The 14,602-nt window shown below is 49.7% G+C and overlaps 1 protein-coding gene across 1 annotated transcript in view; it reads left to right on the forward strand.

The window, feature by feature from the left end:
- The window catches only part of CCT7 (chaperonin containing TCP1 subunit 7), a 26,598-nt gene extending 13,230 nt beyond the window's left edge, over positions 1-13,368 (forward strand). Inside the window, 12 exon segments of the mRNA XM_009290676.2 lie at positions 1,469-1,622; positions 2,824-2,930; positions 3,381-3,506; positions 4,170-4,222; positions 5,251-5,422; positions 7,040-7,204; positions 8,313-8,501; positions 9,119-9,216; positions 10,298-10,430; positions 11,555-11,761; positions 12,713-12,920; positions 12,923-13,368. Coding sequence (XP_009288951.2) covers positions 1,469-1,622; positions 2,824-2,930; positions 3,381-3,506; positions 4,170-4,222; positions 5,251-5,422; positions 7,040-7,204; positions 8,313-8,501; positions 9,119-9,216; positions 10,298-10,430; positions 11,555-11,761; positions 12,713-12,920; positions 12,923-12,963 — 1,653 coding nt within the window. The 3' untranslated portion in view covers positions 12,964-13,368.
- Positions 13,369-14,602: the final 1,234 nt, after the last annotated feature.

The following is a 14,602-nucleotide window of genomic DNA, read 5'->3' on the forward strand; positions in this document are numbered from 1 at the left end:
CTCGGGCCGGGCTGGGTGGGAGCGGGGCGTGCTGGGAGCTGTAGTCGTGCAGCCCGGTGCGTGGCGCTCCCGGAGCCCCGGCCCGCGTCCTCCGCCCCGGCCCCTTGGCTGCGTCCCCCTCAGCCGCACGGCCCAGCGCCTCCCCCGGCTGCGGGTCCCCTTCGGCTCCGGCGCTCCCCGGCTCTGAGCCCCGTTGCTGTTGTTCAGGAGCAGGCAGGCCGCGGCACAAGGGCGGTGCGTCTGCCTCTACCCTGACTCTCTCGGGGATGCAAGGGTTTCTTTTCCGTTGAGATCTCTGCTCTGGTGGGTGTGGAAGAACTCGGTACGTTTTCTTCCACGAGACCTTTCCAGGGCTTAGAGAGGCCTGACTGTGATCCTCACACCGCTCTTCTACTCACGCATCAGACCCTCAGCGCCAGCTTTGTACAAGGGCGGTGCGTCTGCCTCTACCCTGACTCTCTCGGGGATGCAAGGGTTTCTTTTCCGTTGAGATCTCTGCTCTGGTGGGTGTGGAAGAACTCGGTACGTTTTCTTCCACGAGACCTTTCCAGGGCTTAGAGAGGCCTGACTGTGATCCTCACACCGCTCTTCTACTCACGCATCAGACCCTCAGCGCCAGCTTTGTCACTCATTAGCGCAACAGTCATAGTATAATTTTGCTCTCTGCCCGCAGGTGGTTGTTTAAAAGTGGGTGCCTCACAAACTTTGGCTGTGTTTGTGCTTTGAGCTTTGCCTGTAAGGCACGTTTGGTTTGCTTTCTGAAAGCACTCTCAGAGCACAGTGAGAAGCCCTTGTCTGCTGGGGCCTCTGATACCCTCTAAGCCGTCTCCAACACGGTTTACTGTCAGGCAGGTGTAATCACTTAAATTGTGTTCGTCTACCGCGTCCTCTCTGTGAAAGCACCTTTCAGCAGTTGCCATCCTTGGGGCAGCTTGGACTCGTGATTTGAGGTGTGACGGGGAAGGGGCTGTCGTGCCCGTTCTGCTGACCGTCTTGCTGGCACGATAATAAAAAATTACTGATCCGGTTGCAGCACTCGTGCAGTTCCCCACTGTCTCAGTAATTATTGCACGTACTGTCTTCTCCAGTCTAGCATCGAAAGCAGAACTCCGCTGAACTCCGCTGTACGGAGGAAGCCCACTTGTTTTGGGGGACAGGTACGGTCCCAGAGCGTGTGCTGGAGACAGTTGGGTGAATTCCAGTTGCACTGTGGGAGCAGTGGGAGATGGAAAGCGGTTAGGTCACATGAAGGCAGAGGAGTTTTAAGGAGGCTCTGGGTTTTGGTCTTGGTCTTTTATGGAAAGCGGTTAGGTCACGTGAAGGCAGAGGAGTTTTAGGGAGGCTCTGGGTTTTGGTCTTGGTCTTTTTGCGTGGTGGTAGCTTGCTGGGCTGCGTGAGGAGTTAGCTCCCGGTTGTCCGCAGGCTGTTGGGATTGGAGTAACGGCTCTGCTGTGGGTTCTCTCTTCAGCCAACACCGGTTATCCTGCTGAAGGAGGGGACGGACACCTCGCAGGGGATCCCCCAGCTCGTCAGCAACATCAATGCCTGCCAGGTTATCGCAGAAGCTGTGCGCACTACCCTGGGACCTCGGGGCATGGACAAGCTCATTGTGGATGACCGGGGTAAGCGCTGGGCAGTGGCCTCTCACAGCCATGTTGAAAAGTGACTCGGAAATAATCTCCAAGTGCAGTGCACTTGCCTGGGTTGAGGCAGCTGTGGTCTTTGTTGTGAGGTTGGGTAGATCCAGGGTTAGTGGAAGTAGATATGAGCAGGCCCATACCAGAAAGGAGGTTTCCGAGTGTGTCTTGAACCTGGTCTTCAGCTATCCCTGACCATCTCTATTTATTTATTTTTTAAATGAGGCTCACAAGATGTGTGGAGTTAACTCAGCGCTTGCTGTGGCTGAGCGTGAGGTCAGTGGATGTTACTGGGCTGACTTTTTTTGGTGTGATTTAGGGGTGAGACTTGCCCCTCCCTCCCAAAAAGACTTGCATGAAGTCACCAAACGCGTTGTTTGTGGGGTTTTTTTATTGCTGGTACTGAAGGGTGGGGTGGAAGGTCTTAGTATTCTCTTTAAATAGTTTTTACAAATAGAAACTGTAATAACTTTTATTAAAAAGGATAAATGGATTTAAATCTACCTAATAACTGCTATGATTGATTTCTACTCTCTCTTCGCGTGAGTGTCAGGCTAGAGTATCTGTTTCTCTGCTGAGAAGTAAGAGGGAAATGAATTTAAAGTCTCTATTAACTTGTGTGAAGAGTTGTTCTGCACTCAGGCTAAATTCACTTAATCTGCTCCAAAAATGGACTAAAAAGACCCTGTTGATAGGGAATAGAGGCACCCGCTGTGAAACAGCTGTTCTGGGCTCCCCCTCGCCATGGGGGTGACCCCTTCACTTTCCTTTTCAGCCAATTTATACTTGTGTATCTGGCTGTAGGAGTGTATTAGAATATCGTGGTGATCGCATCTCAAATCATGTAGGAGAAAAAAAACCCACAGTCGTTTGGCTGAAGAAAAATTACTTTCAAGTGGAAATTTGGGATGAGAGCCTGTGGTTGTTTAGACATAACAAAATTCACAGTGATGCAGGACCAGGGCTTGACTGGGGAACACTGCAGCGTAGTAACAGGTTGGGGACACATTTGACCTGGAAGGTGAACTGGTGAAGCACAGTGAGACTGGCTGGTCTGAAGTTACTCTTGTATTAACGTCCCTCTGAGGTCTGAAAAGCTCCCTTGGGTGTTGGGGCGCCCTTTCAGAGTGAGCAGAGCTTTACTCGCGGCAGTGGAGCTTGACTTCCTTTTGTACATCAATCCTAGGCAAAGCCACTATCTCTAACGATGGTGCCACCATCCTGAAGCTCCTCGATGTTGTCCATCCGGCTGCGAAGACGTTAGTGGACATCGCCAAATCTCAAGATGCAGAGGTAGGAGGGTAGCCTGGCTGCGCTCGGAAGCATAACGTGCAGCGGCAAGCTTGCTCCCATCAGTGGTTGTGTGGACTTTGTGTCAACAGGTGGGAATTGCTCGTGGAGGGCTGGCATTTATTCTGGTTTCTTTATTGACGCCTCCTCTTTTGTGATAACTTTCAAATCTTTTACGCTGTTTCAGCCAGATCTGATGGGTGGTTTGGAAACTTCAGAGATAAAAAGTTCACGTTTCATGGACATAGGTGACTGGGGAATGAGACTTCACCCTCAAACGGGATGTAGTCTGAACCCAGCCCTTCTTAATCACTAAAGAATCCAGCTGCAAATCTGTGAGCAGAGAAAATGATGAATTCTGATTTCCTCTGGAAGCCCTTGTGTGGTTTTGAAGCTGCTGTCGCAGCGGCTCTGCAGTGTTTGGATGACACAGAGCGTTTCCTCTCCGTGCAGGTTGGTGACGGTACCACGTCCGTAACTCTACTTGCTGCTGAGTTCCTGAAACAAGTGAAGCCCTACGTGGAGGAAGGCCTCCATCCTCAAATCATCATCCGTGCTTTCCGCACAGCAACGCAGCTGGTAAGGCAGTGCTGCTTGTAGCCGAGGGAGGGCTTGGCCCCTGCTGCAGAGCTGAGGGGTGTACTGGGCTCCACCAGAGTGTCTGGGGAGAGGAGTTCTGTGCCAGAGAGGAAAAATAACACGCTTCCAGGCAAAAGTCCATAATGAATGGGCATGGGGAGTGACAGTAGCAATCTGACGATGTCTTACTGCAAATGTCAGCTGCCTTCTCTGGTGTCAGTGAGCTGTTATTACCAGCTGGTACCTCTTGAGCGCTATTGCTTCCTTTGTTTTTCCTCCAAGGAAGAATAAATGGGAAAATTCCTGTCCCATTCTTCTGATCGCTGCTACTCCTTGGTAAACCTTATGTCTCGTGAAGCACATCAGTCCCATTAAGCTGAACCTTCTCTGGAGGTTAATTCCTTCAATAGCCCCTTGGTTCCCCAGATCTCTGCTGAAAACAGTGGAGCAGGTCTGAGCCTCTTCTCGATCCTCTTAAACTTACGTTGATGTGTTTCTTAGAATTACTGTGCTGGAAGGGGTGGAATAGCTCAAATGCCTGAAACTTCAGTGATGCTGAAGTAGGGAATAAAAGGTAACATAAAATACAAAGAGAAAAGTTGGAGTTCTGATCAGCTTACGAGCATGAATCATTAATCCAGCTATTGGCTTGTGTTTTGACAGGCTGTAAACAAGATCAAAGACATTGCTGTTGCAGTGAAGAAGGAAGATAAAGAGTAAGTTTTCCTTACAGATGACCTGGTTGTGTAGCTGGGCTTCAGTTAGCTAGTGTGAGGGTGTTTCTGACTTCTGCTGTGGCTCTGGCTGAGGTCTTGAGGTCGGGCCAAACAGCTGCGGCCCCACACCGGGGTTATTCTCGAGCTTTCGGAGTTTCCTGCTCCTCCGGGGGAGATGCCGTGCTCTCACTTGGGCTGCAGCGAAGTATGTAGGCCAGTGTCTTCCAGTGCACATGGAGGAAGCTAGGCACCAAAATAAGTGGCCCGATTTCTTTTTTTCCAGTGGTGGTGGAGACTTGCAGCTTTTGCTGCAGTCAGCGGCAGTGTTAAATGCTCAGTGCTTCTCTGAAAATCAGATCACTTCTTAGCTGTTGAATATGTGAAGTTAGATAGCTAATAGCAGTAAGGAAATGATCCCTTCAGCTGAGGTGAGAATACTAGAGTTCATTTTCTCCCTGCGTTTTAAGCTCCTGTCTGCTTGATCTGACATTACTAATACCTGCAGTAAAAGTTCAAGTTGAACTGTGTAACCATCTTAAATAAACCAAAACGAGCTGTATCCTTTCTACTGTCCCGTGGTGTGAATTACAGTAGTTCTCATGGTCAGCAGTAACTTAGGTGATAGAGCCTGGGAGTTGGATCCGTAGTTCCCTGGTGTCCCTTGCATCATCCACTCTGTTACGGTGTTACGTTACCCGAGTTAATACTTCAGAGAATGTGCCACCTTCAGAGGGTTTCAGGAACTTCTTAGTGCCTTTGGATGAAGGAGATGATGCTGAGCCCTGCTGTTTTGCTCAGGCCTGTGGTGTCTAAAAGCCAACTGACCTGGTCAGTGCTAGTCTGATGCTTTCAGACTTCAGATTTCAGGGAGAATCATGCTTTAACGTGTGTGCCTTGCTTTCCCTGTCGATAGAAGGGAGCTGATCTTTGCCTCTATCAGAGTGGATTAATCACTCCATACACGGTGTTTTGTGAGCTTGTGAAAAAAATCGGCAAGTGAACAAGACCTTGTTTTTCCTTCCTTGCAGTGAGCAGAGAAGCCTGTTGGAGAAGTGTGCAGCCACCGCCCTGAGCTCTAAGCTAATCTCCCAGAGCAAGGAGTTTTTCTCCAAGATGGTCGTAGATGCTGTCATGATGTTAGATGACTTGTTACAACTCAAAATGATTGGGATAAAGAAGGTGCAAGGAGGTGCTTTGGAAGTAAGTTCTGTCGGAGTCTGTCCTGAAAGGATAGGAGACAGTGATCACAGCTCCTTTGGTGGGTTGACTCTAGCAGAAATGCAGCCTGGCTCGGTAATGCCTGTTTAGGAATTACCAAAGCGCAACAAAGCTGTTGATGTGAGGAAAAAGCTTAGCGAGTAGGGCTGGATTTCTTTTCTGTAGGTAGAGAATATGGTTTTTTTGAGCCAAATACACTCTTATCTCGCTGTCCTCTGCAGCGAATGTTGTTACTGATGCAAATTCCATTTATATCTCTGCAAATAATGAAATATAGTTGGGTGTGTGGTTTTTTTTTTGTGGGAAGTCTTTGTTACTTCTGGAACCAAAAGCCATACAGTCCTGGTTGTATGCATGAGTACCGGGTTGGGGAAAAATGCAAAGAAAACGTTGTGAAGGAGCTGATCTAGTGGTGGGCAGGGCAGATGAGCTGTGTGGTTTGTACCACAGTGCTGGAATACCTGTCGTGTACAGGACTGCATGCGGGTACCTGGTGGGGAGTTGATCTTGGGTTGTGGGACAGCTGGTGTGTCCGTGCTCTTTCCTGCCTCTATCCTGTGTGGGTTTGGCCCCGGGACCCTTCCCTTTGCTTGGGACCCTTCCACTGAAAAGTAAAGCCCGCCACAGTCTCTGTGAATTATTATTCTGTGGCTGTTACTGTCTGTAAACACTCTGCATGAGCGTTTTTGTTGAGAAGAGACATTATAATTATGCCATTGTTTTGCCCAGACAACTAATTTAGTGAATTAGGAATGTTTCAGCATCTGTTTTTGTGGTGTCTGGGCCTGCTGGTATTCTGAGGCTTGCAGAAATTGGTCCCCTGGGGAGGGTCGTGTCTTCTGTTCTGGATAAAAGCGGCTCTCCCTACTCCACATCGTTTGGCCCTTGTATTCCGCTGTCAGACTCCTTGGAGACCTGTACAAAGATGGGGCAAATAATGTAGCTACTTTTCAGGGTTGGCTTGTGAGAGATCCTGGGTCATCTCACCCTGTCAGCTAGAGCAGAGAAAGTCTGTGTTTGTCCTAGCTTAGGAGGGACAGGGATCCTCTGGGCTTCAGTGGCTGGGCAGAGCCAAGTCTGCAGTGTGTGGTTAGATACTCATGGAGTAGGAGATTTAGATGCTGATTTCTCTCCCAGCCATGAAGTCAAGAAGTTCACTTCAGGGGACAGTGTTGGGCAGGGCAGTCCTGCTGCAAAACAATCCCGGAGGTGGTGATGGAGCTTGGAAAAACAAACCAGGGCAACAAAACCCCCGAGTGTGGGGCTGCGGGTGAGAAGTATCCATCTTCAAAGGGTAGAAATGGGAAAGACATCAGAGAGAGAACAGATGCTCCATCCCTTGATGTTCAGATTGTGTATAGCATCTTTCGCTGCGGTGTGTTGAGGGGTAGAAAGGAAGTAATAGAAGCTGGTTTTATGAAGAGAGAAGAAAATAATTTGCTGCTTATTTTCTCTAAAAGTGGGTTAATCAAAGGAGACAGCTGTTGGTGAACGCTTTGTAAATGAGGACTCTGAAAGCAGGGAGTCTCCTGTGGGAGTTACTAACCCTGCTGAGAAAACCTTGGGAGGCTGAGCCTAACACAAATCCCTGTCTTCAAGGACTCTCAGCTGGTGGCCGGAGTTGCCTTTAAGAAGACGTTCTCTTACGCTGGGTTTGAAATGCAGCCCAAGAAGTATCAGTCTCCCAAGATCGCCTTGCTGAACGTGGAGCTGGAGCTCAAAGCCGAGAAGGACAATGCCGAAGTCAGAGTAAACACGGTGGAGGTAAGAGCCAAAAGGGGAGCCTGTCCCGCTTCCTCATGCCTGCAAGAAGTGGTGGCTGCTTGAGAGCCAGTGGGATAAATGGGATTGCCATTTATCTGCACATCCTTCCCCCGCCCCTGAAAATAGCTGGTGGGTTATGCTGCCTCGTTTGGGAGAAGTGTATGGCAGACTTTGAATTACAGCAGGTTTAGGGCATGTTTCTGCTCAGTCATTGTCCCTCAGCTATGCCATGATAAGTCGTCAGCTGTGTGGTGACTTCTTTATGCCTAACAAGTGGCCTTCCAGGGAAAGCTTATTAAGCAGTGCTTTAAATGCTGGGAAAGCCTCTGCATATTTAAGCAGACAAGGTAGCCATTTGGACAGTAGTTCTCTTTCCGTCTTGTCAGAATACCTTTATGAAACAGGGTCATTCTCTGACACCTTCTTGGAAAGTACCGCAATGTTGCGTGCATTTGGTTCCTGCATAATTGTGATATCTAAAGATCTCTGGGTGCTTTGCTTTTGGGGTCTTGGACTGTGATCTCAGTAATTGTTTCCTTAAAGTTCCCTTCTTTGCCATGGTGAACATGATGGTCTCTTCTGTTGTAGTCAGCTGCTGCGTGCTGTTGTAAGCTTTCCCAGCTGTCCGTGGCTGTGTTTCACTGACAGTTAGAACACGGCAGGCTTCTGTGTATGGCTTGTCGAGCCTGGGCATGCTGGTAAAGTATGAGGTTTCTCAGGATCCGTTTTTCCTCTGTGATAGATGCTGTAAGTCTCTCCACCCCAACATCCATGCACAGTTCTGTAAACACCTCTCAGACATGGGTATAATCCCTTCTTCCTCCTTGTGCTTTCTCTCTTGAGCGGTCACTGCCTCTCTGTCAGTTCATCCAGTCCTTTTATTGACTCAGTTCTGCTTCTGGAAGCATTTTAACAGACATGGCTCTTTGGCATAAAATAGTGACCTAAAATCACCTATGAGTCTTGGAAAGCGGTTGTCTGCCGGGGCTGCGCAGAGCAGCGTCACTGCTGCTTTTGTTTGAGAAGAGCTCTCCCTTCGCAGGCACTGCGGGATGGCATCTGCAGCCCTTTAACGTGAGTGCTTGTCCCTTTCTCTCGTCCCTCCTAGGACTACCAGGCCATTGTGGATGCCGAGTGGAACATCTTGTATGACAAGCTAGACAAAATCCACAAGTCGGGAGCCAAAGTTGTCCTGTCCAAACTTCCTATCGGTGATGTGGCTACTCAGTACTTTGCGGATAGAGACATGTTTTGTGCTGGCCGTGTCCCGGAAGAGGATCTCAAGCGAACTATGATGGTGAGCTGCCTTGTTTCAGAATAAAGACTTGTGATTTAGTTTTAGCAGTGCCAGGCTGGTCATTCCGAAAACAGGGCAGCAATCGGTGACTGAACACACTGTTCCTTAGAAAGATTTAAAATTAAAATCGCATAATTTTTTTTGCCAATGTGGCTGTTATGTAAAGTTGCCGTATACTGACAAAGCTGTTTGATGGAATGGACAATCACGTGCTCATCGCATCTGCACTGCTTTTTTCTTTCTCTGATGTTGTCGTATATTAGGGTCTGTACATTGCCTCAGTAGAGGTTTATTTTCCCTAGTTCTTGCCTGTTTCATCGTGAGTGGTTTTTTTCCTAAGCTTTCTTTGTGTAACTGCTGGACTTTAGAGCCTGTGAGTCAGCACTTAGAAGAAGCATAATCCTATCTTGCTGTCGAGGATTACTTCTGATGTTGGTAGCTTGCCTAGATGCATGAGATGGGAGGAAAGTAGAAGGGTTTTTTCCTGAATCTGGCCTGCAGGGTGGTTTTGCATCAGCTAAAAGGCTAGGCTGTCTCTGAAGAGTGGGAACCTGCTGAGCAAACTTGTCTTGTTCATCAGTGTTGGTAACGCTGCGCTTTATCGCCTTTCCATGCAGGCCTGCGGCGGTTCCATTCAGACTAGTGTCAATGCCCTGTCGGATGATGTTCTGGGCCGATGCGAACTCTTTGAGGAGACTCAGATTGGAGGAGAGAGGTAACTACACCAGCCGTGAACCTGTAGTCCTGTGTAAACACTAATATTAGTTCGAGAAGTTAGGGTCTAAGCGTTGGCAGGTTTGAGCATCTCTCAAGGTGATGGTGTGAAAACAAGATTGCATTATTGCTGCTTTTTATGGGGCTGAGGGAGGGGGCAGGAGTAAGCTTTCACCTAAATCTTACCTCTTTTATATGCTTTTAAAAATATATATTTAATCCCCAGTGCCTTGTAGAAAGCATAGTGGTGTTCTTTCATTCATAACTTAAAAGCAGCACATTTTGGGGTTGATTGTGGCATTCCTCTGATACCCCACAGTGATACTTTACTATCAGTGCAAAGGAAGCTGGGTACTATATAACGGGGAGCTTCACATTGCTAGAGGAGAAATCCCCTTTGGGGCTGTCTGCTAACATCTGCTGTGTTCTGCCAAGTGAAAATGAGAGCACTGGTTTAGCGCAAAGTCCTAGCAACAGGAAGAGAGTGCATTTTCCTGGGTCAGCTTGAATTTCACTTGTATATTGCCTGGCTCTGCTCCTTCTTAGCTCAAGATCTGATAGGGGCACTGTGTAGGGCGAAACAACTTCAGTCATGCATCTGGCTCGTGAAGAACTCTGCTCCCGTACTGTCATAGAATCATAGAATCATAGAATCATTGAGGTTGGAAAAGACCTCTAAGATCATCGAGTCCAACCATCGACCCAACACCACCATGCCCACTAAACCATGTCCCTAAGTGCCTCATCTACTCGTCTTTTAAATACCTCCAGGGATGGGGACTCCACCACTTCCCTGGGCAGCCTGTTCCAATGTTTCACCACTCTTTCAATAAAGAAATTTTTCCTTACATCCAATCTAAACCTCCCCTGGCACAACTTGAGGCCATTTCCTCTTGTCCTATTGCTTGTTACTTGGGAGAAGAGACCAACACCCACCTCGCTACAACCTCCTGTCAGGTGGTTGTAGAGAGCGATGAGGTCTCCCCTCATCGTATCGTATCTGTCGTATCGGTGCAAAGCCTGTCCAGCAGCAGCACTGCTTCTCCGTCACCCTAACCCTTCCTGTGTTGTGCCATTGGCAGGTATAACTTCTTCACAGGCTGCCCGAAGGCAAAGACTTGCACGATAATCCTGCGAGGGGGTGCAGAGCAGTTCATGGAGGAGACGGAACGGTCCCTGCACGATGCCATCATGATAGTCAGGAGAGCAATCAAGGTAAGAAGCAGTGGAGATACCTCCTTGCTGGATTGGCATTGGGGTTGTTGATCGGACCTGGCACAGCTGTAACTCCTTCTAGAAACGTTTTTCATGCACCAGCATTCGGCTGAGGTCTCTGTGGAGAGACCGGGAGCTCTCAGCCGGTAGAGTGGAGTGTGCAGACGGGCAGCGTCTGATTGATTAACTCAAGTGCTGTTCCGTGGCCAAAGCAGCGTTGTCTCTGCAGTGTTGCCAGCTGCTTTTCAGGCACGCCTGGTTTTTGCCTTCTCTTCAGCACAGTTGTAACTTGTGCTTGCTGGGTTGTGGCGTGTTCTGTAAACACCTCAGTCCTAAAGGGAACACAAGATTTTTGGGTGCGTCGGGTAGCTCTTCAGTGGGTTTGAATAGCGGGGTCGATCTCGTGTGCGTGTCGGCACCTGTTAAACCCACTTTTTCCTTCTCTTGGTGACCGATCTGAGGGGGTCACTGTCCCCTGGCTGTGAAGGTAGGCTGGGAGCACCAAGAGAGGAGTCTGAGGCACATGTGAATGTGAGCCCTGCTTGTGGAGTTGCTGGTCCTGTGTGATAGATGCTGCCTAACTGCGGGTGTTTCTGGGTTATGCATAATAACGTGTTTTCTGGTTAAAAACAGCTTTGAGGCTGAGTGCCCTGGGGGGATGGGAAGAAGCACGTCAGGATTTTTGGAACTGTTTTGCTTTTAGAAAGAACATCCTGATCTCCCTACTGAAACAAATAGGGAGGGGGAAAAAATAGCAGAACTTGGCTACGAAGTGCTGCTGCAAATACCTTTAATTTTGAACGCTTTACAGAAGTGAGGGAAACTTGCCCCGCACAGGGGAGCTGTGGTCTGCCATTCCTCCCCTGGTACAGCATTCCCAAACCACTCCTTTATCTTGTGCACAGCTGGAAAGAGCTGCCGGTAGCTGCTGCCGGAGGTTCTTGGCCGTTTCTGGAGCTCCCAGCAAAGCTGGCAGGCGATCCCAGGCATGGCAGCAGCCTGGGCTAAAGATTCCCCTGCCTGGTGTGTCTACATCACCCTGATGTGCAACACACGCAGAAAAGGCGGCTTTCCTGCTCTCTCCCTTCTTGGAACGAGAGTGAGAGTTTCCCCTCTTCTTTCAGAACGACTCGGTTGTCGCCGGTGGTGGTGCGATAGAGATGGAGCTTTCCAAATACCTCCGGGACTACTCCAGGACCATTCCAGGCAAGCAGCAGCTGCTGATAGGTGCTTACGCTAAAGCTCTCGAGATCATTCCCCGCCAGCTCTGCGACAACGCTGGCTTTGATGCCACCAACATACTGAACAAGCTCAGAGCCAAGCATGCGCAGGTGGGTGCCCACCTCTGAACCGAGGGCTGTCAGGGAGAGCCAGTAGTGTGTGATTTCTTTCTTTCTTTCTTTTTTTTTTCTTTGAGCCTGACGGATCTGGTGTAATTCAGCTAAGCCCATGTTAGGCTTGTGTCCTCTTTGATTTAAATGCAGTGTTTTGTTTTCAGATCAAGTGTGGGCTTGGTGTGGGTTTCTATAAAAGGAAATGATCTGGTTTCCCTTTGATCGCAGCTGTCGGGTGACTTCTAGAGCTGGGAGTTTTGATTTGCTTTTTAAAAATGCATCATTTGTCAGGAGGGAGGCTTCTATATTAAACATTAAAGTAATTCGAGTATAGAGATTGGCCGAGCTGTGTGTTTTCCAGAGGAGCTGCAGATTGAAGGTCCTGATTGCTTGCGATCGTTGCAGACCTCATGGAGCGTGTGCGTGCATGCACATGCAGCCCTAATTCAGACAGTTAGAGGTTGCCCCTTGGCTTCTCTCGGAAGCAGCTGCTGCTCCCTGGGGTCGCTCCCACCGCATTTCATCCTGCTGATGATTGTGGCGCTCTGTGGGGTCACTCTCACCGCATTTCATCCTGCTGATGATTGTGGGGTTAGGGGGAGTGCCCTGAAATGAGTGGCCTGTATCTTGGGCTGCAAAAACTGGGGCTGTGGGTAGGGGAGTGAGACAGCAGTGGAGTGGAAGTCAGTCCTGTAAGGCTTCTACAGCTTCTTTCTGAAATGGAGCACGCCTCCTATTTTATGAGGCTTCGCTGGCACTGTTTGCTGACAACACAGGCTTTTTGTGGGTTCTTTTCTTTGCGTTGCCCTCAAATATTCTTCCTTCATACAGCAAGGTCCCGTCTCTGCCTCTCCCTGAACGTTTGTGTGTCTTTGCTTCCCAGTGCACTGGCCCCGAAGTCCTGACCAGCCCAATAACGAGACCCTCTTCCCTCTTCTCTCCCACCAGGGAGGTATGTGGTACGGCGTGGACGTGAACAACGAGGACATCGCCGATAACTTCGAGGCCTGCGTGTGGGAGCCGGCCATCGTGCGCATCAACGCGCTGACGGCAGCCTCCGAGGCCGCCTGCCTCATCGTCTCCGTGGACGAAACCATCAAGAACCCCCGTTCCACCGTGGACGCTGCGCCCAGCGGGCGGGGCCGGGGGCGAGGCAGGCCCCACAACCACTGAGACCCCGCTCCCTGTCGGTGGCGTGATGGGGGCTGGCGCTCTCTTCCAATGTGCAAAGTGAAAAAGAATTGGTTTCTAGCTTAATTAACGAGCCGTTTACCAGATGGTCATTTTGAGGGCTTACAGGCAACCACTGGCCTCGTTTAATTATAGAGTCAAACCTTGGCCTCGGCAGCGACAACCTCCTGCGAGATGCCCTGCCCCAATGCTTCCTGCACAGCACTGATCCCCTTAGGCTCTCCTCATCCTTCCACTTGGAAGCGGCGCTGAGGGGAGCCCTCTTCAACGCTGGCAGGTAGTGCAGCGAGTGCGGGGTTTGTTCGTATTTATACTCGGGTTTTTTGTTTTGTTTTGTTTTTTTGTTTCTTTCTGCTGGGGGTTTTGAACCCAGGCTCAAACACAATAAAAAGATGACTTTGTTTCAGTGGCAAACTGGGGTGTGCCTCTGTTCTCTGCTGCAGGGTGGTAGCTCATGGTTAGAGTTAAAAGGTTAACCTTTCAAACTGGTTTTTGTCCCTTTTTAAAAGCAGGTGCTGTGCTGGGAAGTGTACCCCAGTTCCCTGTGCTTCCGAGACAGATCCCCATTGCACTTGTTATCTCTCTTGGAGCTCTTCGCTATTGCTCAGTGACATTTCTGCTTGCTTTTGCTTAACAGGCCTCTTAAACCTCGCCTTTTGCTTCGTGGAACGTGGTTCAGGGCAGCGGCTGTGTCTGACCTCTCTGGCCGTGGTGAGGGGCTATGGGGAGGGGATCTGTGGGGCTGGTGGCGCTTCAGGGATGGATCCTGGCGCTTGGGGTGTCTCTGGCAGGAAAATTCTCTTGGGGAGGCTTGGGTCTGGTAGGTTGAAAGTGTTAATGGAAGATGGTGGAAGAAATGTGGTATCAAACCTTTGAGATCTCATTTAATTAGGCAGGTTGATGGTCCATTACACCACAAAATGTGTTACTTCTGCTCTGTTCGTAAAGCGCTGCCATGCAACAGCCAGTACGAGCCCTGTTAGAGGCGTAGAGGCATCTGGCACGTCCCTTAACGTGACCCCTGTGGCTGTTCATCTCCGCTGAAGCGCATTTTGGCAGCGTGTGAGCGGTTGTACTGAAAAGTGAGCGCAGTTACAGCTTTCGTGTAAAACCCTCTTGGCGTTTGCTAGTGGTGACATTGGAAGATGAACACTCCCAAGAGAAAACACGGCTCTGCAGCCTGGGAGGGGTAGAGGCAGGACTAGTGGGGGCTGATCTTGTGTCCCTCTGGGCAGGCAGCCGGTGGGTTGCCCGTCGCAGATGGCAGATCCTCGGGGCCGAGGGTGTTTCCCCTCCAGCAGCAGGGAGCCGAAGGAACGTGTTTCCTCCTGCCTGGCTGGTGGCAGCGTGGTCCCATCTCCCATTTACCGCTTGTGGAAGAAGGGGCAGGCGACTCAAGAAGAGTACAGGGATCTCGTTAGGTCGTGCAGAGAGGAAATGAGAAAGGCAAAAGCCCAGCTAGAACGCAATCTGGCCGCTGTCGTTAAAGACAACAAAAAAAGCTTTTACAAATATATTAATGACAAGAAGAGAGCCAAGGAGAATCTCCATCCTTTATTGGATGTGGGGGGGAACATTGTCACCGAGGATGAGGAAAAGGCTGAGGTCCTCAATGTCTTCTTTACCTCAGTATTTAACAGGCAGACC

Source organism: Aptenodytes forsteri, unplaced genomic scaffold (genome assembly GCF_000699145.1).
Source record: "Aptenodytes forsteri isolate BGI_AS27 unplaced genomic scaffold, ASM69914v1 Scaffold236, whole genome shotgun sequence".
Lineage (NCBI taxonomy): Eukaryota > Metazoa > Chordata > Aves > Sphenisciformes > Spheniscidae > Aptenodytes > Aptenodytes forsteri.